This window comes from Phocoena sinus, chromosome 1 (assembly GCF_008692025.1).
Source record: "Phocoena sinus isolate mPhoSin1 chromosome 1, mPhoSin1.pri, whole genome shotgun sequence".
Taxonomy (NCBI): Eukaryota; Metazoa; Chordata; class Mammalia; order Artiodactyla; family Phocoenidae; genus Phocoena; species Phocoena sinus.
Genome location: NC_045763.1, coordinates 167,514,785 through 167,539,530, shown reverse-complemented (window position 1 = coordinate 167,539,530; position 24,746 = coordinate 167,514,785). Strand labels below are relative to the sequence as shown.

The 24,746-nt window shown below is 35.6% G+C and overlaps 1 protein-coding gene across 4 annotated transcripts in view; it reads left to right on the top strand.

Moving 5' to 3' along the window:
* Window positions 1-24,746, top strand: part of IARS2 (isoleucyl-tRNA synthetase 2, mitochondrial) — a 70,975-nt gene that overhangs the window by 41,661 nt on the left and 4,568 nt on the right. For all 4 annotated transcript variants that reach the window (XM_032649822.1, XM_032649833.1, XM_032649850.1 and 1 more), the window contains 9 exons: window positions 6,963-7,065; window positions 7,697-7,790; window positions 17,197-17,305; window positions 18,229-18,331; window positions 19,371-19,496; window positions 20,113-20,244; window positions 21,265-21,371; window positions 22,603-22,748; window positions 23,453-23,643. In XM_032649822.1, coding sequence (XP_032505713.1) covers window positions 6,963-7,065; window positions 7,697-7,790; window positions 17,197-17,305; window positions 18,229-18,331; window positions 19,371-19,496; window positions 20,113-20,244; window positions 21,265-21,371; window positions 22,603-22,748; window positions 23,453-23,643 — 1,111 coding nt within the window. The remainder of the gene's footprint in view (window positions 1-6,962; window positions 7,066-7,696; window positions 7,791-17,196; window positions 17,306-18,228; window positions 18,332-19,370; window positions 19,497-20,112; window positions 20,245-21,264; window positions 21,372-22,602; window positions 22,749-23,452; window positions 23,644-24,746) is intronic.

Here is a 24,746-nt window from a genome sequence, read left to right as displayed (position 1 = left end):
ATTTGCACTTTCTCAAGAAATAATTCCATTTTTGACTTTAACATCATTGATCATTTTTCTTAATCTGTAATATAATGCCTTTATAATTTAGGTGGAAATCTATTACTAATTAATAAAACAAATACTTTTCAGCATAAAAAAGATAAAATGTAGAAACATTTGCCACCTAGGGAGGAAAAGAGGTTGTTAGTTAAATTTCTTTCATTTCAGACCATTTAATCAATTTAAGAGTATTAATGCAATAGTTAACATGCATTTAGGAAACTTAGCCCCCAAATTCTGGAAATTATGAGAAATTCACTAGAAGCAGGCAAGGATTTTCAAGTTTGGGTGTTAGCTTTAGCTACCTCAAATTTTTGCTCATGTTAATAATAATGACTTTTTGGTGAAAAAGTTTGATAATGTTCATCAAATAAAAATCTCTCTAAAATTGTTTCCTGTCATCTTCAAAACATAAAGTATAGAATTAAATTAAAAATAGAGCTCCCCCACATTTCATTGTGTTAGAATTAAACTTAGTAAATAAATATGAAACATTTAGCCTCTTACCTCATTCTTATTCCAGTAACTTCCAGAAGAAAAGAATATTATAGTCCTTAATATTTTTGCTTTTATAAGGACGAAATACAGGAAAATGAAATGACAGCAACAGTTTGTTCATTACCTAGCAATCTTAATGCTGTTTAATTTCTGGTAACACGTTAAATAAGCTTCAGCCCAGTTGATAGCGAAGTTTAGAATGATTGGTTGGTGTTGTAGTGGCTGATACTACCTAGCGGATTTTCATGGATTGAAACCTAAGAAGGACACATAATGCGTGTGTTTAGATAAGGCCGTTGCGTAAAGTACAAAGTTTTATGATGGACTTACTGCTTTATGAAATACAGCATTAAGATGGAAGCTTAGAGATTATGTAGTGATAAGTGGTTTCACCCACTTTTATCAACAGTAATTTATACGATCTTTAGGTTATAAGTTAACTGTGTGTTTGTGTTAAGTATAGGGTATAATTAACAAAGGGGGGAATTCTTACATTTCAAAAGACAAATTTTGACTACTTGTGTTTTTTGGAAGAATATTTAATATCACTAGAAATGCCCATAAAATTGTCTTAAAACTTTTTAAATCACCATCTCAAGTTTTGTAATAAAAAATTACACTTCTAAGTATTTATCCGAAGGAAACAAAAGGACTAACATCTCTTGTACAAAGATATATATATATATCTGTAAGGATGTCTAATACAGTTGTTTATAAAGAAATGTAATTATATGAAAAAGAAGAAATAATTAAAGTCAATTCTGGAAGAATGAATAGGTAGCCATTAAAAATGGTAGCTTAGCTCTTAATGGTTGTGTATGAAAATCAAATAAATGTAGCCCATCCTGACATTTGGCTGTTTCTAAGTTTTTGCTAGTGCTATAATGAGTATCTTTTGAGCACTTGTGCAGCATTTACTTGTATTTTTTATCGAAATTATCTTTTCAGATTTTGTTTGAATGTTAAATTTATCTTTATTTTGCAATCTACTATAGTTCTCAAGTTTGGAGGTTATATGTGTTTTTTTATTGCAAATTTTGTTTTTAAAACTCTGCCACAATATTTTTAGGAGCATTCAGACCACCAGAGTACAAGTCAGGAGAAAGTTTTCACTTAGTGATACCAATTCCGTGCACTTAAATTTTGATTTGTTTGGATTGTGAGAGTGTTTTTGTCTTTGAAATCTGCATTCTTATTTGTCATAAATTTTATTCAGTTTTTATACTCTAACTCAGAGTTGTCTTTATTTTCCTGTTTTTAAAAACTTAAGTAGTATAGTTGTCTAAGATCTCAAAATAGAATTAAGTTACAGAAGATAATGCCCATTAAAGTACATTTAGTACATCATATTTTTATATTTCACAATAAAAAGAAAGGAAGCAAGTCTTGCTCTAAATATTAGTAGGAATTGGTCTATTAATGAAGCAGAGCTGCTTCTCTCCCCTCTTTAAAATGTTTCATATTTCTTTTCGATACACTGGAAAAAACATTTTTTGGGGGTCCAAATTCATCTGTATATGTCAGAAGGGACACAAAAATAATGAGTCATATTTTTAGTAGTATGTAGTTTTATTTATGACAGCCTTTTTGAAACTAGATTTTTAAAAGCTACTACAGGATTATTTTCGTTGGTGTAGTTAACATTGTATGGTTATGCCATTTTTAGTAAGTATTATTAGGTAAACTAAAAAAACAAAACCAAACTTTCCTCCTCACTGAAATAAGAGACCTTTATGAGTTAAAAAGTATATTTGCAAATAAGGTTTATATAATACAAGATTAAATTTCTTCTCATATTGAAATATTATATTGTATATCTAAGTGAACAACCTATATCTTTATAAGAAAATGTAGCAATTAAAACTTCAACTTTAGTTAGACTAGAGCTGGTTGACTAAACTTGGTAGGATTTTATAGTTGCCTTAATAACATGCCAGCTGCAAAATTGGAATCTTTCTTTGCTGTTGGGTATTTTTAGTTACAGACACTCTAAGATACTTGAATATAGTTAAGTAATACTTAAAATATAATTCTGAAACTTCATTGAACTTATCTGCTATTTAGTGATATAAAAAAGAACTTCGTTTCATTAGAGTTGAATCAGGCATTGTGAAACGGATATGTAAGTATCATCTACAGTTGTTAAGGTTACTGACTACAATGTTAGGACTTCTTTAAGAATAAAATTTTTCACAGAGCCTTTCTTCTCCCAGCTTTTCCGAATGTTCATAGAAACTGAAGCTCAGAAAAAAAGCATGATGTATTCCTGTCAGTATCTAATAAGTCGCAGATAGCCTCTGCTCTTTGGACTTGGTGCCTGCTCTGTCAGCACACTAATCTCCCGAGACTCCCTGCTGCCCTGACTTGGTCTCTGGTTCACGCTTTCATTACACATGGGTAATAAGAGTCTTTTTGCCTTTGCTTAGCAAACCCCAGAGAAGGGGAGTGTGAGTTCACAGATACAGTGTTTGTCTTCATAAATGAGTTAGAAAGGCTGAATAGGGAAGTAAAAGCAGAATCGAGCCATGATTTAGGAGAGACAGTTTCGAGGCCTGGCTTTTAGTTGTGTTACTTGCTTATTAGGCTCATGATTTAAGGAACCCCAAGGCACAGAACAGTTTATCTGTCAGTTTAGCTATAAATATGTTTTTTTATGAATCCAATTAGAGAGTGCTTGTAAAGTCCTTTTAAAAGTATACACATAAATGTGTGTATATAATTTGTGGTATACACATAAATGCTTTTATTTATTTTTTATTTTTTTGCGGTACGCGGGCCTCTCACCGTTGTGGCCTCTCCCATTGCGGAGCACAGGCTCCGGACGCGCAGGCTCAGCGGCCATGGCTCACGGGCCCAGCCGCTCCGCGGCATGTGGGATCTTCTCGGACCGGGGCACGAACCCGTGTTCCCTGCATCGGCAGGCGGACTCTCAAGCACTGCGCCACCAGGGAAGCCCAATGCTTTTATTTTGATTAATAATAATATTAACGTCTCTACCTTATTTTCTAAATTAATATGAAATTTGAATGATTTTCCTTTATGTTTGTATTTTTTATCTGTTTATTTCCAACACATTTAAAGATGCTTCACTGTTTTTATTTTACTGTTTACCGAAAAGTACAATCTAATGATAACATTGTAAAGATAGAAAGGCAGAACGAGGGGACTTCCCTGGCAGTCCAGTGGTTAAGACTCTGAGCTTCCAATGCAGGGGGCATGGGTTTAGTCCCTGGTCAGGGAACTAAGATCCCACATGCCGCATGAAGCGGCCAAAAAAAAAAAGAAGGGCAAAATAAAAATAACACTCATATTTAGAATCTTTTTTTAATGAAAATTTCATAATTGGTATGATATATGTGTATAAATGTACTTTGCTAGTATCTGTCTTTTTTTTAGTTCTAAGAGTAATAGCATTAGGTTTATTCAGATTTTCTGTTACAGTATATTCATATTTTCTTAACTGATAAAATGTTCTGTGCAAACTATTAAAATAGTAATATGTAACTAAATATTGTCATATAACTAGGTTGTTATTGCGCAAAGTTTTTATGGTCTCTTGTCACAAAAGTTTATCTTTATTGTTAAAGTCCATCTGAAATGTGTGACTGTATTAGAAATATGGACTTGTGCCCATTTAAACATTCTTATTATTCATAATTTCTTCAGAATAGATATGGTAGCATTATACTTTTTCATTCTGTCCTTCATAGTGTAATCAACTTAGGTATTTTGGATATCAATTTGTAGAGCATATTTAATTTATAATGCCCATTTGATTTTTGCTTCCCACAACAATTTTTCATAAACACTTCATTTTATCTGAATTATCAGACCCAGAGAGGTTCAGTGATTTGCCATACATAGTCATGATTATTAAGAAGCAGATCCAGATTAAGAACTTAGAACTTTTTCCTATCCACTCCTCCTTCCATTTCCATCGACTCTCATAGACCTACATTTTTAGTTACTTGCATTAATGGAGTGTGGTAGAAACGAGGATAATTGGAAAGTTTGCTTTAGTATATGTACTTTAATCTCTAAATATTAATATGGATATGTGTTTTGGTAACTGGTTAACAAAATTAACTGTCTTAAGTTTCCTAACTTCAAAGAATCAGTTTATGGGACTTCACTGGCAGTCCAGTGGTTAAGACTCTGTGCTCCCAGTGCAGGGCACACAGGTTTGATCTCTGGTCGGGGAACTAAGATCCTACATGCTGCGTGGCAAGGCCAAAAAACCCCCAAAAGAATCAGTTTAAGTAATAGCTAATGCTTATATAATACCTATTAATATGTGCCAGACACTGTTCTAGGCATTTTACATATAAGCTCAATTCATATCCATAATAGCTCTATTAATGATACTGTTACTATATGCATTTTCAAACCAAGGTACAGAAACGTTGAGTGGTTTGCCTAGGGTCACATAGCTAGTAAGTTATAGAGCCAGGAATTAAATGAAAGCTGTCTGGCTCTGGAGTCCATGTTCTTTTTTTTAAAATTTATTTTATTGAAGTATAGTTGATTTACAATGTTGTGTTAATTTCTACTGAACAGCAGAGTGATTCAGTGTATCACACTGAATTCTTTTTCATATTCTTTTCCATTATGGTTTATCACAGGGTATTGAATATAGTTCCCTGTGCTATACAGTAGGACCTTGTTGGTTATCCATTCTATATGTAATAGTTTGCATCTGCTAATCCCAGACTCCTAATCCATCCTGCCTCTCCCCTTTGGCAACCACAAGTCTGTTCTCTATGAATGTGTTTCTGTTTCATAGGTAAATTCATTTGTGTCATATTTGAGGTTCCACATATAAGTGGTACCACGTGGTATTAGCCTTTCTCTGTCTGACTTACTTCACTTAGTATGATAATCTCTAGGTCCATCCATGTTGCTGCAAATGGCATTATTTTGTTCTTTTTTATGGCTGAGTAATATTCCATTGTGTATGTGTACCACATCTTCTTTATCCATTCATCTGTCACTTTTCGAATTATAGTTTTCTCTGGATATATGCCCAGTAGTAGATTACAGGATCATATAGCAACTATACATTTAGTTTTTTGAGGAACCTCCAAACTGTCTTCCATAGTAGCTGCAGCAGTTTACATTCCCATCAACAATGTAGGAGGGTTCCCCTCTCTCCACACAGGGTCTATGTTCTTGACCAATATATTCTGTGACTCAGTGGGAAGCAACTAGAGGAAGTTGTAATGTCAGTAAAGCTGTGATAATAACTTAAAAGTATATTATTCCTGTGAGAAAATTTGGTATAAGATTTCCCCTGAGTTTAATTTTCAGACAATTTATAACTGTGTATTTTATCTTCCCAAAGATAATGATCAGTTTCAGTACTCATTTGATATGCATTTATTGGCTTTCTGTTGTGTGTTAGGCATGTGTTAAATTTTACTGGATCATCTCATTTAGTTTGCAGTCATTCTGACGAGAGTATCTAGGATCATTAAAATGCAAGTTCCACTGCAGTGGGAATCTTATCTGCCTTGTTAACTGCTGTATCTCCAGTGCCTAGAACAGCGTCCAAAACATTGGAGGTACTCAAATTATTTTTGAACAAAAATTGTACTATTCTTCTTAACAGAAGGGACAACCAATACTTAGAGAAGTTTTAGTACTTGTGTGTGGTCATATATATAAAAAGTAGCAGAGTCAAGATATAAGCCTGGATATCTGTTATCAAATATCAGATATCAAAATCTGTGCTCTGGTACAGTATTGCCTCTTATGCAGATGTATGTGGACTCAGTCCTATAAGCAGTGAGGGGGTACTGCAAGTCTTTGAGGGGATTGGTGTGATAAAAGCAGTTTTAGGAGTGCAACTCTCTCAAAGATGTGTCATATAAATTAAATTTCATGTGTCATGTAGAGGAATGAGCATAGGGGAAAAGTCAGACCATTGCATCAATCTAGTATTGATGCAGTGAGATTGGACTAATATTCTTTTATTTACTCAAAGAATAAATTTGAGTAATATTTCAAGGTAGAAACTGACAGAATGTGTTGGCTTAATTTGAGCAGAAATTGGAGGAGGTAGATAATTAGCAGGTTTTGAATATAGGTACTTGGATAGAAAATAGACTGATAGAAACAGGGATATCAGTAACTGAAATAGGGATATCAGGAGAAGTCTTTTTTTTTTCTTTTTCTTTTAAGGGCTCCATATGATCAATTTTATTTTATTTTATTGAATTTAAGATGACAGCAGGAACTAAGTAAGCAAGTAACTGAAGATAATACCACTAAATTTGGGGGGAAAGATAGGAAAAAATACCCTGCATATTGGGATAAATATTCTGCAGATAGGGAAAAAAATACTACTGTTTCTTAAATTTAAAATATTAGGTATTAACCACAATAATTAAGTGAACAATTTTACTCTGTTCCCCCTAAAATAGCCAGACTATTGAGCATATTATTAAACTAGTGGAAGAGCATGGCAGTGATATCTGGTGGACTCTTCCCCCGGAGCAGCTTCTTCCAAAAGAAGTCTTATCTCAGGTAAATTTCTATTCGTATTTAACAGCCTTTGTTATGTATTGCATGATTTAATGACAACACGAGATTCCCTGGGAGTTAAAAAGTAGTTATGTTATCATGTCAAGTTCATGAGTTTATTCATCATAAATGAGGAGCCGGTGCAGTTTGAGAGTAGACATTTTTATTTAGCTAGAGAAGCTGGGTATATAGTTTAGCAGTAGAGTGTGAGGGATATTTGCTGTCTCACTGAGGGCCAAGATTGATTTTAACTGCTTTGTTGGCTGAGCAGAGAGAGGCACTTGTGACTGTGAGGGAACAGTGCCTAACATTGGTGTATCAGGACTTTGTAGGACATGAATTCGAGTTAACTGATGGCATCACATATTGAAGAATCCAAATTGGAAGATTATTTCAAGAAATAAAAAGTTTCTATTTCCATTAGTAAACGTGTAATTAAGTGGCCACAATCACTTTTACATGCAAATGAAGCAGTTGTACCCTAATTGCAAAATACTTAAAAATGCCTGAAATTTCATTTTAAAATGTGAATTTGATGGTTGTAAGTATTTCATTTTCTTAAGACCTTTTTGGGTATTAATTGTAAATGTTGTGATGGCTGTGTAATTAAAATGTTTTTACCTTATCTTACTAGGTTGGTGGTCCTGATGCTTTGGAGTATGTGCCAGGTCAGGATATTTTGGACATCTGGTTTGACAGTGGAACTTCATGGTCTTATGTTCTTCCAGGTAATTTAAAATAGTAGATTAACTACCAATCAAGCAGTTTTGAAAATAAATAAATGCTATCAGAAGAAATCTATAATCAAGAACTCTTTTTTTTTTTATGCTTTATTTGGAAGTACATCAGCTATAATATAATATAATTTTAGATCTGGAAGAGCTATTGGATCTTTTAATCATTTTAAAAAAAAGATTAAAAATCATTTAATCCAATGCTTTCTAAACTTTTTTTTTCCATTTGAAATTTTTATACAGAACCACAATATATAAGATTAATAAAAATGGGAATTTTCTTCCTCCTCTCGGTCAGCTCATTCTCCTTGACCCCAAGGCCCTCAGTTCTGTAAAACAAAGTTTGGAAATCACTGAAATAGCCTGACCCAATCATTTTTCAGAAGAGGAGATGAGATTGGATTAGGGTCCAATTAGGTGATGGTTACATAGCTTAGTGTCAGGCTAGAAGTCGGGTACCCTGCTTTCCGGTTCTCATTCGTCTGTACTCTGTTACCTTCTCACAGCTTTACCCCTGTCTATGCAGACAGCTGACTAATTGCTACTTCCTCACAGTTAGGGGAAGCTTTTGACTCCATGGATAAAAAGGGAGGCGAGATTGGGCAGGAATTAGAAGGGAGTAGTAGCAGGCACACAGAGGACGTGTTTGGATGTGAGAAGATACCTTCAAGGATACTAAGTGAGAAGCTAGAAGTGAAATGAAATAGAGCTTGTCCCCACTGTGAGGTTAAAGACTGGGATGAGGTGCCAGGGAAGCAACGCTGCATCAGATAGGTCCTCACATTGCTGCTGAGTGCTGGGTTTTACCCAGGAGATCCTGTTTGCTTTCTGGAGCAAAGGAATGTGGGAAAACAGCTTGCCTGTTCAGCTGACCATTGTTAAAGGGATGAAGAGGGATCGTGGTCAAGTTTTACCTGAGGTATACTTCTGGTAGTAGACCTTATTACTGAGAGGACAGCAATGTGATTCCTAGCAGGTAAATGCTAGGAATGCTCTAATTAGGCCTTTCTTTCAGCGTAGGAAATTTGAAAAGCAAAATACACAGAAATTCATGTTTACTCTGTATTATAGCTAAACTGTACATAAAAATTCATAATGATCTAATATAATTTTTATAATATTGTATGCAGTAATTTTCAGAATTACTATTTCATACGTTTCTCCCACCATACTCAAGAGAAAATATTGCCAGTTTAGGTACTTTTTTCCCTAAGTTTTATTGAAAATGTCAGCAGATAACACTACAGAACGTAGGTAGTAGGTTAAATAGTGTTATGTTATAAACAGGAAAAAGAGTTACCTCCTACCACATTTGGGGCAGCATCCTGAATTTCAAAATAGAATAAATATGCCATATGTGAAATAGTGCTTATAAAGTATATTTCAAAGTTCATTAGCTGCTTCAGCCTTGGTGAGAATTGTTGCTACTGGCATTGTAGCAGCAGCTACAATTGTAGCAGCAATTCTACTAGCATTGCTGCTACTGGCATTTGTAGCAGCAAAAAAAACCACATTTCTAAAGTGGTTTTATGTTGCCAAGTGCAGCACGTGCAAATTATACCTGGAGCCACTGACTGTTAAACTGTGTGAAAATTGTCATTAAAACCTATCTGTGCTGCTGTCGGTGGTACAGATAGAGTTTAGTCGTACTATTTCAAGTTTGTTCTTAACCAAATATTTGACAGTGACAGAAATAATTTATCAAATGAAATTAGTGGTAAAAATGCACCTAATCAGTAAATCATTTTTCCCTTCCATGTCATATATAGCTAATTAATTCAAAGAAAGAAAATCATTTTGCCATTAAAACATGTGTGTTGCATGCATAGGAGGATGCCGGAACATAAGTAAACTATCTTCACAGATAATACACAAACCCTATTTTATTTTATTTTATTTCATTTTGGCCGCACTGTGCGGCTTGTGGGTTCTTAGTTCCCCGACGAGGGATTGAACCTGGGCCCCCGTCAGTGGAAGTGCTGAGTCCTAACCACTGGCCCATCAGGGAATTCCCACAAACCCAATTTTAGACTGTAGTTTCTACTTTTTCACTGAGATCTTATATTCCTCTTCCTCAAAAAAAGTGAAGAATAAATAAAATAAAAAACTTATGAGATTGATCAGTAACTTAGATTAATTGGTTTATATTTCATCCTGTTTTCCTCCCTTTTCTTCTTTCATGATAAAAAATTTCAAAAGATAGGCAGAAAGAATGAGGTGGGAAGGAGTCCAGATACTAGGTGAATTCATAGTTCAAAAAACCATAAAGCAAAGGTGATTTTCCTTTAAAAAACAAAACAAAATGAGCAGTCATCTACTTTCCTGGGAAGGCTTATTGTACTTTTCATTCTCAGATGGCTTGTATCAAGTCTAATATGAAATGATTCAATGTCTGCATGTTTCCTTGAGAGTGTATTATTGCAAAGTAAAATCAGCTTGATTTTGAGCTTAATTTTAGATACCAGTCTTCATCAGTATCTACTAATGTTTAACGAGTTGAATTTGGTGATTACATAGCATACATATCTAGTTTTACTTTTTGGTGACAGATTTTATGGCAGTGAAAGAGATTTCGCTTCTGTTTTCACACCAGGTCAAGTACCTGGTGAGTTCTTTGTGAGTTTCACTGTGAGTGAGTTCAAGGTCAGTAAAACTTAAGAAATTGAAACTTGAACACTTTCTGAAAGGGAATGGCATTTAAAGTGAATTAAATATAAGTAATAAGTCATATCCATATTTCTAAAACATTCCTTAAATGTTAACCAAAGATATTAATTATTGCATTGATTTAAAACTAATTAATATTTAAACTTTTTAAAAAATATCTTTATTTTTTTGAAAAAATTTGTATAGACGATCTTATTTACAAAGCAGAAATACAGACACAGACGACAGCTTATGGATACCAAAGGGGAAAGAAAGGGGGTGGTGGGATGAATTGGGAGATTGGGATTGACATATATACACTGTTGATACTATGTATAAAATAGGTAACTAATGAGAACCTACTGTATAGCACAGGGAACTCTACTCATTGCTCTGTGGTGAGAAGGAAATCCAAAGAGGGCTTATATGTACAGCTGATTCACTTTGCTGTACAGTATAAACTAATACAATATTGTAAAGCAACTATACTCCAATAAAAATTCTAAAAAATAAAACTAATTAATGTTTAAAATTTTTTAAAAATAGAAAAGTAGAGAGAATCCATACCCCTTGAACCCCTTCCCCACAGCCTTCCAATTATCAGCATCCCACACCAGGGTGGTCTATTTGTTACGTTCGATGACCCCACGTTGACAAATCGTTATCATCCAGGGTCCATAGTTTACATTAGAGTTCACTGTTGGTGATGTACATTCTGTGGGTTTTGACAAATGTATAATGGCATGTATCACACAGAATAGTTTTATGGCCCCCCAAATCTTCTGCTCCACCTTTTCATCCCTTGTTCCCTACTAACCCCTGGCAGCCACTGATCTTTTTACTGTCTCCGTTAATTTTGCCCTTTCCAGAATGTGGTATAGTTGGAGTCATACAGGATGTAGCCTTTTCACTTTGGCTTCATTTACTTAATAATATGTATTCAAGGTTCCTCCATGTCTTTTCATGGCTTGATAGCTCATTACTTTTTAGTGCTGAACAATACTTCATTGTCTGGATGTACCACGGTTTATCCATTCACCTGGTGAAGTAATTAGTGTTTTAAAATATTTATTCTACATCATTTCTGATTCTTTTTAACAGATAAATAACTTGAAGTAGAGAAAAGAGATCATTTTTTGAAACAGAAACTTAGATTTACAAATAAGTTTTTTTTAAAGTTACCCTTTTAAGGACATATACAGTACTAATAGCTTACTTTCAAAAATTAATGATTATTTTTAGCAATTATTTTTTGTTTAAATTATTTTTAAATGTATGTACATTAAACAGTAGTTTTGCCAAATGTTTGTGCTGGTTCTACAACCTGCCTTCTTAGTTCAATATAATAATCTTGCTCAAAATTCATCAATTCAGCAAAATTATACAAATTTAGTAATGAAATTGTAGATTACTCAGTTTTTTGCGAATTCCTCTTTGATAGTAATTTTTTAGCAGTTGGTTTATTCTTTAAATTTTTACCATACCTAAATCACAATCCTAGAGGTATTGAACAGTTGTTTCCTCTAAACGTGAATCTTTACTTTTTTTTTTTGGCTGCGCAGGCAACTTGTGGGATATCAGTTTCCTGACTAGGGGTTGAACCCGGGTCACAGGAGTGAAAGCCTAGAATGCTAACTACTAGGCCACCAGGGAATTCCTACAATTTTCATAAGAGCGAAAGTTATTGTAAAGAAATACTTTTTACCACATGGTTAATCACTACTTTTCCTGGAATTTTAAGACACCAAACATACTATGCCTCCATAAGAAGGTTCTAAATTTTTCTTTCACTAAAAGATCTATGCAGGGGCTTCCCTGGCGGTCCAGTGGTTAAGACTCCACACTTCCAGTGCAAGGGGCACAGGTTTGATCCCTGGTTGGGGAACTAAGATCCACATGCTGCCAAGAAAATATTAAAAAATAATGATAATAATAATAAAATTACAAAAAAATCTATGCAGGAAGGAAAAAGGATAAAAAATAGGCAGAAAAAAAACGGTACCGTTTCTCCCTCTTGTACACTGCTAGTGGAAGTGTAAATTGGCACAGACCTACCAGAAGGGGTTTTCACATTATGCGTCAAAAGCTTTGAAGTAGTTTTCTGTCTTTTGACTGAGTGATTCCACTTATAGGAATCTGTTCTGTAGTATAGAAGTAATCAGATCTGGATGAAAAATTATGTGTGAAGATATTCATTACAGTGTTATTTCAAATAGTAAATGACATTGACCAACAACCCAATGTCCATCTGTAGAAAAATGGCTAAAGTGATATGGCATACATTCATATGATAGAATGACATGCCTCCATTAAGTCATGTTTTTGAACATTAAATGGTCATGGGAAAGTATTATTTAAGGGCGTGTTAAATTTTTAAAAGTGCAGAATACAAAGATGTAGGATATTTACTCATGTAAATGTTGGTATGCATAGACAAAATAGTGGAAGGAAATATGCTGAAATAAAGTGATTATCTCCAGGTATCAGGAATATATGTGATTTTATTTTCTTGAACTTTACTGTTTTACAAGTTTCTTAAAGTGAGAATGTGCTTTTTGTTGTTAGAAAAAAAATTAAGCATTACTAAAAATAAACTTACTAGAACAGAAAATAGTCCCAGTAATTAATTATATGAGGTTGTTAAATGATTCTACAATATACCAGCACTTGAGTTTGACTGTGGTTCGTATTACTTACCATCCAAGACTAAACTTCTCATCTTCATTTTGAAAGTTCCTATAAACTTTATCTTTTCATTTCTTACTCAGTGCTTTGCTACTCCAAAACTTCCCCACCTCCATCTTTTTCTTCTGGTTTTATACACCATCTTGACAGGCTCTTGTTTGCAGAAATTTTCTAGGGTTACACTTTCTTTTCCAGAATGATATTTTGCTCCTTACCCAATTCCAGTAATTCAGCATATATGAGAAATGAGAAAGACACCAAGACTTTACCCTTAATATGAATTAGTTGTTTTGTTGTGCTATTATTAATGGCCTGATTTTATTAGGTACAACATGTGTTTCTAGGACAGAATCAGAGACCATGTATTTTAAAAGTAATTTAGTATACCTAATCACATTTTTGCAAGTATTCCTTCATATAAAACTGTTTGAAAAAATATACCATCAGCAACTATCAAGTGCTCTTTATGATGTATCTTAATAATAATTCACATTTACTGAGTATTTACTATGTCCTAAGCATGTTATATTACGTGTTTAATCTCTAGAACAACCTTGTAAGTAGATTTTGGTGTTATCCTCATTTCAGTGAGGAAGAAATGGAAGCATGGAAAGGTTATGTATGCTAAGGCCCCATGGGTAGTAAGCACCACAACCAGGATTTGGACCCAGGCAGTCTGATTCTAGCCACTGTGCAGTCTTCAAATTGCTTTTATTCGGCATAGTGTAAGTCCTTAGGCAACAGCCAGCTTTCTTAAAACTAAAAATTTTAGAGCTGGCAAACATTTTAGAGATTATTTAAACCCCTTGTTTTTTTAGGTGTGTTAATCAAGGCTTGGAAGCAATGATTTCTCCAAGATGACAGAATGTTAGTTGGATTTCATGATTATGGACTGTCATTTCATTAGGCCAGAAGTAGGTATTTTCTGAAGAAATGAAAATTTCTTGGGAATACTTCCTGCTATTTCATTTTCCACTTATTTCAGAGAAGGATTTCCCCTAGTATTCTGTTATTAATCTTCTCATTAATTATTGCTACATCCAAAATGTGGTCTCCAGTAGGAAGTTAACATTTTGGGTGGGATGGGGTTTAAGTACTGGTATTGTAAAAGTTTAAATGGTTACAGATTGGTAGAGGAAGAAGGAAAGTAGGATATAGATGTAACATTCTAGATGTTGAGGATAAAATTTTTGTTCTCATTGCATAGGCATTTATCATTTTATATTATCCTAGGCTTTCCTAACTACATAGACTAGGCTAACCTGTGTTTTCACCCTGATAACAACATAGGTATTTCTTGTTTAACAGAAAATCTACCCTATTGGCTGTCATCTCCAAGAGAGCAGATAGCACAGTGCCTGCTAGATGCTTGATAATGTTAGTTGATAACTAATTTAATGTTTGATTACATTATTTCAGTTTTGTCTCCCACCTTCACCCAGATAGTCTTTGTCACATAAGGATTACAACACTGAATCCTCAATGTTAGGACATGAGAGCAAATCACCATCATTTTACAAATAAAAAGGGATTGTGGGGGTTTCTTAGAGTTCTGAGTTTAGGTTTAAAATATGGAAGTAATCTTCCCCAAAGACCTCATGTTCCTTTTTTTGAAAACCATTTTTATTCTGAAAAGTCACAGAATAGTATAAAGAAGTACATACCTTCACCTAGATTTTCCATAGTCAACATCTGGCCACATTTGCTTTATATATATTTTTTCTATATGGATATATAAACAAACTCTTTTCTGTACAATTTAAAGGTAAGTTGCAGACTTGATGCTCTTTTATCCCAAAATATTTCAGTGTGTATTTCCTAAAAACATGGACAGTCTCTTGTATAACCAATATGAACATCAAAATCAGGAAATTAGCACTGATTCCATACTGTTACCTATCTATAGATCTTACTCCAATTTCACCCAGTAACGTCCTATATGGGAAAAGAAAAAAATAAATAAAAAGGGGTCTAGACCCAATCTAGGATCTCATGTGACATTTAGTTATCTCTTTAGTCTCCTCATTTTGTCCTTGTCTTTCATAAACTTGACATTCATGAAGGTACAGGTGGTTTATTTTATAGAAGATAGTACCTCAGCTTGGGTTTCTTTGACGTGTTCTCATGATTGGATTTAGATTGTGCATTTTTGGCAGAAATATCACAGAAGTGATACTGTGTCCTTTTCAGTGCGTCATGTCAGAAGTCACATGATGTCTTTTGCTGGTGATGTTTAACTTTGATCACTTGGTTAAGATGGTGCCTGCCCATCTTCTCTTACAGGGTTACTCCTCCCCCACCCCCATCTCCCCATCGTAATTATTATACATACAGTTGACCCTTGAACAACGTTGGTAGGGGCACCAACCCTCCATGCAGTCCAAGTCTAACTTCATAGTTGGCCCTCCATATCCGTGGTTCCACATCCACGGATTCAGCCAACGTCAGATCATGTAGTACTATAGCACGTATTTAGTTAAAAAATTCAGGGTGTAAGTGGGCACTCACATTTCAAACCAGTGTTGTTCAAGGGTCAACCGTATCTTGTAGAGAGATACTTTAAGACTGTGGAAATATCCTGTTTTCTCACCAGATTTTCACCTAGTGTTTAAGCGTCCTTGATGATTTTTGACTGAAATGATCATTACTTATGATGTTTGCCAAATGGTCCCGTATTTCGGATTTTTAACTCTTGAATTAACTGTTGTTATTTGTTGAATGCTGAAGTAGCTCTCAAGCTTGGGTACATATATGTTCTAACGAATTTGAGGCTAAATTATTTGTACGGCATTTTTTTTTCTTTTGCCGTGTTTTTTCTTAAAGACTTAAATGTTTTAAGAGCAGTTTCAGGTTCACAAGACTTAATTTTTTAAGAGCAGTTTCAGGTTCACAGCAAAGTGAAGAGGAAGGTGCGGAGATCTCCCTGTACCCTCTGCCCTCACACAGGCAGTCTTCCCTGTTATCAAGGTTCCCCACCAGAGTGGTACATTTCTTACAACGGATGGACCTACCTTGACACATCATCATCATCCAAAGTAGATAGTCTACATTAGGGTTTACTGTTTGGACAAATGTATAATGACATGTATCCATCATTATAGTATCACTTGGAGTATTTTCACTGCTCTAAAAATCCTCTGCACTCTGCCTGCTCATTCCTCCCCTGCCCCGCCACCAACCTCGTGCCTCAACCCCTGGCTCATAGGGCTTTTTTATGCTTTGCCCATCTTTTGACTGGGTTGTTGTGAAATTGGAAGTTAATAACTTGCCCTTTATAAGACATTTTTTCCTAATTTATTTAATATCTTGGTTAAGTGCATATGCTCCGTGGTCAGATGGTCTACATTTAGACTCCATGTCTACTGCTTACTGTCTGCATAACCTTGGGCAAGTTATAAAATCTCTCTGTGTCTCACTTTCCTCATCAGTAAAATGGGGATAATAATAATACCTACTTTCTAGAGTTACTATGAGAATTAAATGACAACATATAAAGTTATTGGATACTTAGCAAATAATTGTTGAATTAATAGTTTATTTTCATAAAAGATTTAACTGGAAATATTGATATTGGTAGTTAATATGAATCAGTCCCTAATTTAGATAATATTTTAGTTATCTGTGGTTTGGGAGATCATACTCCAAGGTTTATTTTCTTTATCTTGATTAATAAATTGGCAGTGAGGGTAACAGCCCAAGTGAATGCAACCTAGCCATTGGGTATAGCATGACACAAGAAATAAGTAACACTGGACTTCCCTGGTGGCGCAGTGGTTGAGAGTCCACCTGCCGATGCAGGGGACATGGGTTTGTGCCCATGTCCGGGAAGGTCCCACATGCCGCGGAGCGGCTGGGCCCGTGAGCCATGCCCGCTGAGCCTGCGCGTCCGGAGACTGTGCTCCGCAACGGGAGAGGCCACAACAGTGAGAGGCCCGTGTACCGCAAAAAAAAAAAAAAAAAAAGAAATAAGTAACATGATTACTTTTAATATTTTAATACCTTGATAAATATTCATTTCCATTTTCCTATTTAATTAACTTAAATTTGTTTTTTCATATTTATTTTTGAGGTACTGACCAAAGAGCAGATTTGTACTTGGAAGGAAAAGACCAGCTTGGGGGTTGGTTTCAGTCTTCCTTGTTAACAAGTGTGGCAGCAAGGAATAAATCACCTTTTAAGTAAGTATTACACCTGAGCTAAACAAGTCAGCACACGGTTGAGTATTTCTACTGAATACTCGCCAGTGCGTGAAGCACTCTACTGAATAATATGTAGGTGATAAAACACTGCCCTGAATTAGCTTACAGTCTGCAATCTCAGGAGAGAAATAGGTTTGAAGTAAAAAAAAAAAAGAGACAAAAATGGAGACAGCAATACAAAGAAGCCTTGTCACTCCAGCACAGGTCATAATTCCTAGAAGAGCTAAAACCGGCATTGACTGGAATAGTGGAGAAACCCACACGATGGATGTGGAGAAGGATATTCTAGCTTGACTGAGGACAGCCTCAGTCAGATATCCTTACATTTGTAATTTCCACAAGTGGCTAATGGATGGAAATATTTCTTTAGTGAATTTTATTAAATTAGGGATTCTTATTTAGTTACAGAGAATAGCTTTTCCTTATTCAAATATGTGAATGGAGGTTCTAATCAGAAAGATTCTTTAATAGCTTAAGATTTTTGCTATCTTAAAGTGAAAACCCATCTTACAGTTTGCATGTTTTATGTTTCTTGTATGACATGCTTTTAAAAGTCGATAGAACAGCAGATATATATTTCTCTCAAATTGTCCTTTTGAAGATAATTTTTTAAGACATACTTTTTCCTGGTTAGTTTTAATGTTCAAAATCAGTACATAATAGTTGCTCAGGAGATAATTGTTTAGTGAATGTAAACATAAAAATTTTGTGTATAAGAGAGCTTACTATTTATCAGGATAAACAAGTAGCTGAGAGTCAGACTTTGAAGAAAAGTTTTCATACATAATTTGTCAAGAAAAAAGATTTTTATGTCAAACTAAGTTACTCTTTTTAAGCTGTGAGTCATCTTCGAAAAGACGATCATCGTCTTCATTATTATAATAGCTAATTTGTCTTCTTAGGACAGTGGTTGTTCATGGATTTACCCTTGGAGAAAAGGGAGAAAAGATGTCCAAGTCTCTCGGGAATGTCACTGATCCTGATGTTGTCATTAATGGAGGACAAGTAGGTGATTCCCTAAAAATTCATTTTATTTTTGTTTTAAGGCTAAGTTGGCAGCCAGAACCATTAATATAGTTACTCCAATGTAAAAAAAACCTCACAAAACTATCTTCTATACTAATAACAAATGCTTTACCGTGTTTTAAATCTAGACTCTCAAATGATATGTGATTTTTTCTTTTGTTTTGAAAAAGGGCAGGGTTGGGATTGTGGCCCTTTTGACTCATTTCAGGTCTGAATCTCCAGTTAGGTTCTGAGCCATGCTATCCCTCTTTTAATTGTCTGAACTTTAAAACTTTATAAACTTTAGTTTTACAGTTAAACAGAAACAGTATAGGAAAAAAATTAGATCGCATCTTCTAAATGCATGTTTCAGGGAATTCCCTGGAGGCCCCGTGGTTAGGACTTGGCGCTTTCCCTCTGGGGGCCCAGGTTCGATTCCTGGTCAGGGAACTGAGATCCCGCAAGCCACGCAGCCATGAGTAAGTGAATGAACGAATGTTGTTATATTCTTGGAAATGATACACTTTAAAGCAAGTCATTAATGAACATCAGTCTGGGGTTGCTGATACTTTAGTTTATTTTGGAGTTGCTTTCAGAAAAGAAAGCCCTTCTCTGTTATTTTACTCCCTTGGCTTTTTACTGCCCTCCTAGTGTCCAGTAATCAGCTCTCTTTGTCGGAGTAGCTTGGGAATATTGCGAGGGAAAAGCAATCCTTCCCCTCCCCCAGCCCGCTCCCCCATCACAGACGCATCTGGGGCAGTACTCTGTCCACCTGCTGTAGTGGCTGTTTACAGACATGACAGGAAGCCGCTGAACAAGACTGCGGGCCGAACTCTCCCTATTTCCAGTTTTGTTGTTGTTTTAGATTCAGCCTGATCTCTGAGATCGTTAGCCCTTATTTCGTTACAGTACGGTTATATTTTATGCTTACATTTTGCTCAAACATTTCTAAATAGGAGTCTTACCTAAAGCCTCTGTTCACCAAATTGTAATCGAAAGCCATTTATATGTTTATATGGTTTTTTCCTTCAATGAAAAGGATCAAAGCAAAGAGCCTCCCTATGGTGCTGATGTCCTTCGCTGGTGGGTCGCTGAGTCCAATGTCTTCACTGAAGTGATAATTAGTCCATTTGTACTGAATGCTGCCAGAGATGATATTAACAAGGTCAGAGTCACTACTCTTTCTATTATGTACTATTCCCGAATGAAAAGTTTACTGAGTCGTTGTTAAAAAAAAATGAGGCACATTTTTGTTGGCACTTCACAACTGAATGAAAATGAGTTCTCCACATGTTACGAGCTTTTAAAAATATCCTGTGCTAATTTATTTGTTTAAAAATATAAGTAGTAATGCTGATAATTTTATACACTGTCTTTTTATATTTTAATATAATATGAAATTATACTAATTTTGTATACTTTTTATGTGCTCAATGACTGTGCACATTTATTCCATTTATTTTTACCTACACAACATTCTTACCGACACAGATGAACAAACTTGGGCCACTGAAAGGCGATTTGCCCTTAGATTTTAAAGAAATATAATGAAAATTCAGTTTTTATGTATAAAGTACAGTGGTTGTTTCTGCAACTGAGCTTTTGAAATGAGTTTGTTTTCTGCATTTGTAGTCTTATTATAGGAATGATATAACAAAGTATCCCATTAAGAAAGTAACATGAGTTGGATAAAAATTATAGAGAAAGAAAATAATTTTTCAGTAATAACTGAAGGACTCATATATTTTTTGACTGTATATTTTTTTCCTCAATATTTATAGCTTAGGAATACTCTCCGCTTTCTTTTGGGAAATGTGGCTGGTTTCAACCCAGAAACAGATTCTGTCCCTGTTAACAATATGTATTTCATAGACCAGTATATGCTACACTTACTGCAGGATTTAGCAAACAAGGTAAGTGTACATTTATAAGCTTTTGGAAATAGCACAGTTGTATGTTGAAATTTGGGTTGTACATGATTGGAGCATTCCTTGTTAGAAATAGGATCTAAAAGCACTAAAAAAAGTTATACTTGGGCTTCCCTGGTGGCGCAGTGGTTGAGAGTCTGCCAGCCGATGCAGGGGACACGGGTTCGTGCCCCGATCCAGGAAGATCCCACAGGCCATGGAGCGGCTGGGCCCGTGAGCCATGGCCACTAAGCCTGCGCGTCTGGAGCCTGTGCTCCGCAACAGGAGAGGCCACAACAGTGAGGGGCCTGCGTACTGCAAATAAAAAAAAAAAAAAAAAAAAAGTTGATAAATTCCACATGGTCCTAGGTTGATTAGGTATGAAGTCTTATGATTTCTTTCCTGGTCTCTCAAAAGACTACAGGAGTTGGTGGCAGCAGTAGGCCCAGGCCTCCCCTCAGACCACATTTTTCTCTTGAAATCAGTTCCGTGTATTTCTTTAATAGGAAGGAATAAAATAGAGTTGTACTTTATTTAACTGCAGAAGTATAGAAATAAACATCTCAAAAGTATAGAAATAACTGAAACGATGATTCCTATGTTGTCTTATAAGATATCCTCTCATATATAAACACAAATATTTTGTGTTTTCTCAAAAATTAGAATTGCTTCCACATACCCTTAAGAGTCGTACATGCAGATTTTCGCCCAATTTTACTTTTCAGGCATAAATGAAGGAACGTTGGTAACTTAAACTCTTTGCTGTTTTAAAATGGTGTGGCTTCATCATTTAAAACCTGATCTTTTCATTTGGTGTGTGTTCTTTTGTAGTTTTCAGGGTAGACTATTCAGTGTTTTCTGAGGATGGTGACTTTCATATCCAGAAACGACGTTTTAAAGACCCTTAAGTGCTCTCGCGTTCTGCCTTTGAAACATATTTTGAAAAGGAACATATTTTGCTCATGATGACTTGCATTTTTATTTGCTTATCCCAGCTTCCAAATTTATTTTGGCTTTGTTCCCTAGATTACCGATTCATATAAGCAGTATGACTTTGGAAAAGTTGTTCGGCTATTACGAGCATTTTATACCAGAGAACTCTCCAACTTTTATTTCAGCATAATCAAAGATAGGTATGTATGACTGAATATTGAAATACTCAGCAAACACTGCTTGAACGTCTGCGCTGCTTGGCAGATGTTGGAAAGCAGAGGCGAGCAAGAGGGGCTGCCCTGTACCGTTATTAAGAAGTTGGGTTCTTGAGTCAAGTCTGATTAGGAAGTTTCATCCTGTCACTAGCTTTATGAGCTGAGGCAACTTATCCTATAATCTCAGTTTTTTAATCTGTAAAATGGTGACGATAATACCTGTCTCAGAATGTGGAAATGAAAAGATACAATATAAGTCATGTGCTGAATGCTGTGTTTGACAGAGTAAGTGCTCAGTAAGTACCAGCTGTGAATATGAGGTAGCGAACGTACCGCTTGTCGTCAGGAGTTTGCTGACCTTGAGGGGGATATTTCTCAGAGAGAAGTATTCAGCCAGTTATTAATATAATGACATTGTATAACATCAGCGATAGCCTTTTAGAGGCAGGCTTGGTGCTGTCTTCATGTTTTGCTCCAGAATGCAGGCGACACGGTGTGACTCTTATGTGTGACAGTAACTGAGCCAGTGTGAGGTGTCAGCCGCAGTCTATCCGCACCTCAGGGACCTTTCAATGGGACTGTAACTCCCAGTCCTTCCCTTGACGCACTGAGAGGGTCACAGGGGTGGGGAGTCACATTTTTAAATACCTTCAACTAACATTAATTTTCCTTTAACACAGTTGTCTAGATTCTAGCTGTAATTGATCGGAAAAACAGAATTGGACATAGCGTAGGTATGAGAGTTTTTCCGGAGGTGGGCACACTTGGAAGGCATAGAGGATGTTATCAAAAAAGTTGTATGGGGCTTCCTTGGTGGCGCAGTGGTTAAGAATCCGCCTGCCAGTGCAGGGGACACGGGTTCGTGCCTCGGTCCGGGAAGGTCCCACATGCCGCGGAGTGGCTGGGCCCGTGAGCCACAACTACTGAGCCTGCGCGTCCGGAGCCTGTGCTCCGCAACGGGAGAGGCCGTGACGGTGAGTGGCCTCGCCGCAACTGGAGAAAGCCCTCGCACAGAAACAAAGACCCAGCACACACAAAAATAAATAAATTAAAAAAAAAAAAAGTTGTATGATGGAATATTTTATCCTTTAATTAGAAGACGTTGGAGCCACAGGCTTAGGCACTGTCAGAATGAACCCAGCCTGAGGCAGATCCCATCCTGGCAGTCATCGCGTACAGAGTGTTGCCAACCGCTCAACAAGTTGTTCTTCAACAGGCTTTATTGTGAAAATGCGGATGATCCCAAACGACGCTCCTGTCAGACTGCCTTAGCCGAAATTTTGGATGTAATGGTTCGTTCTTTTGCTCCCATTCTTCCTCACTTGGCTGAAGAGGTATTCCAGTACGTACCTTACATTAAAGGTAAGAAATACTTGATTTGTTCTCTGAATGAGAAAGACCCTGGCTAAGGGTGCAGCTTCTCATTTTATCTACTTCACAAAAGAGGCACTTATTCATCTACAGTGACTGTTTTGTGGCCTCGATCATTTTGCATCTCGATCATTTAGTAGTTTCTGCACCTGTGTGTGGAGTAGGATGAAGTTCAGCGTGGTCTTCATGCCACCTTAAAGTGCTTTCTGAAATGTATTAGCAGCTTGACTATATTGAGAAATCACTTTTTCTTAAATACCTTTATAAATGTCAGAAATATATTTTAGGCTTTTACTAAAACAAACATACAGTGCCTGTGAATATTTTTATAATAGTTTTTTCTGTCTGGTTGTATTAATAAGCTTACAGAAAATTAGAAACTGTATAATTTTAGAAAGAGGACAAAAGTCACTCATGATCTTACTTATAACCCAGAGACAACTACTGTAATATTGGGATATTTCTATTTTATTTTCTTCTAGGCATCCTTTGAGATCTCACTGTATATCTTTATCCTTTGTTTACATTTCCAAATGTTGATATAAATGTTTGGTAAGCATTTAGGATGGCTCCGTGCTAACTGTCATAAATAACAATTCTTATTTTCCATGCATAGTAAATATTTAATGGTTTGAGCTTTATATACAGTTTAAAATATATGTAAATTGGTTAACTTTTTTTTTTTTTTTAATAAGAACCCAAGAGTGTTTTTCGTACTGGATGGATTAGAACCAGTTCTATCTGGAAGAAGCCTGGACTGGAAGAAGCAATAGAGAGTGCGTGTGCGATGAGAGATTCATTTCTTGGAAGCATCCCTGGCAGAAATGCAGCTGAGTATGAGGTTATCATTGTGATTGAGCCTGGACTGCTTTTTGAGATAATAGAAGTAAGCAGCAATTTGTTCCTTTTGAAATGGTGTTCATATCATACAGCTTCATGTGAAATTTAGTTTTAAAAAATCTCAGTGTAAATAATATATTTTTAAAAATTTATAAATTAGGATTTCTGTTATCTAATCCTAATACTAATCACTGATTCTTTGTTTCCGACTTCTCTGTGCTTCCTTTTTCTTCTCTTATGAAACATGTACTGTTGATACTTATTTTTTAGGTTGGGATGGGAAGGTGTAATAAAGTTCTATTTGAAATGTAAGCCCTCAGGGCTAATTAGACAATATGGCAGTCGTATCAGAATACACAAAAATCGGGAGCTTTTGAGAATTTTGTCCATCTGGACCAGATTCAAATCAAATCCCCAAAAATATTTTTTATCTTTTTCTCATGAGATCTGAAGAAAATTCATTTGCTCCAGCAAATTATCATGTGATCTCAAAGCATTCATCCTATTTTTTAATTTTCAAAAGGGCCATCAGAAGTTTCTTCTTGGGATTCTTAGGGGTTGATTGGGCAGACTGACTTAGAGCTTAACATAGACTCAAGATTTTTCTCTAGTTTTAACGTTTGAGAAGAAAATTGGTAGTGAATATGTTTTTTAAAAAAGTTTTACTGGTATCATAGTTTACTAAAAAATGACCGTCTCATTTGGTTGGAACTTCAATTTAAACTTTTAATAATATAATTAAATTGATTAAGATTTGAGGCTTGAAATAGCCAGTAGGTATAAGATTGTTGATCAGATAACAGAATTTTGGTAAGATGTTCACATTTTAAAATTTACAAGTTGGGAAGCTGATGACTCCATTTTATGAGCCAGGAAACTGAGCCCCATTGAAGCTGTGACCTGGCTGGGGCCACACAGCCTAGTACTGGGCTTTTCCCCTACATGTCATGTTTCCTTTGACTTCATTAGGTCTGAGTAATAAGCTGAAAACAATACAGCTTGTTTGGATCATTTATATTGGAAAAAAAATACTTTGTGATTTTCAAAAATGTGAATGTATTTTTCTTAGGAATTACACTAACTAGCTAATGGAGTCCTGGATCTGTCAGTTACTAACTGTATGAATTTGTTAAAACCAAATTAATCTCT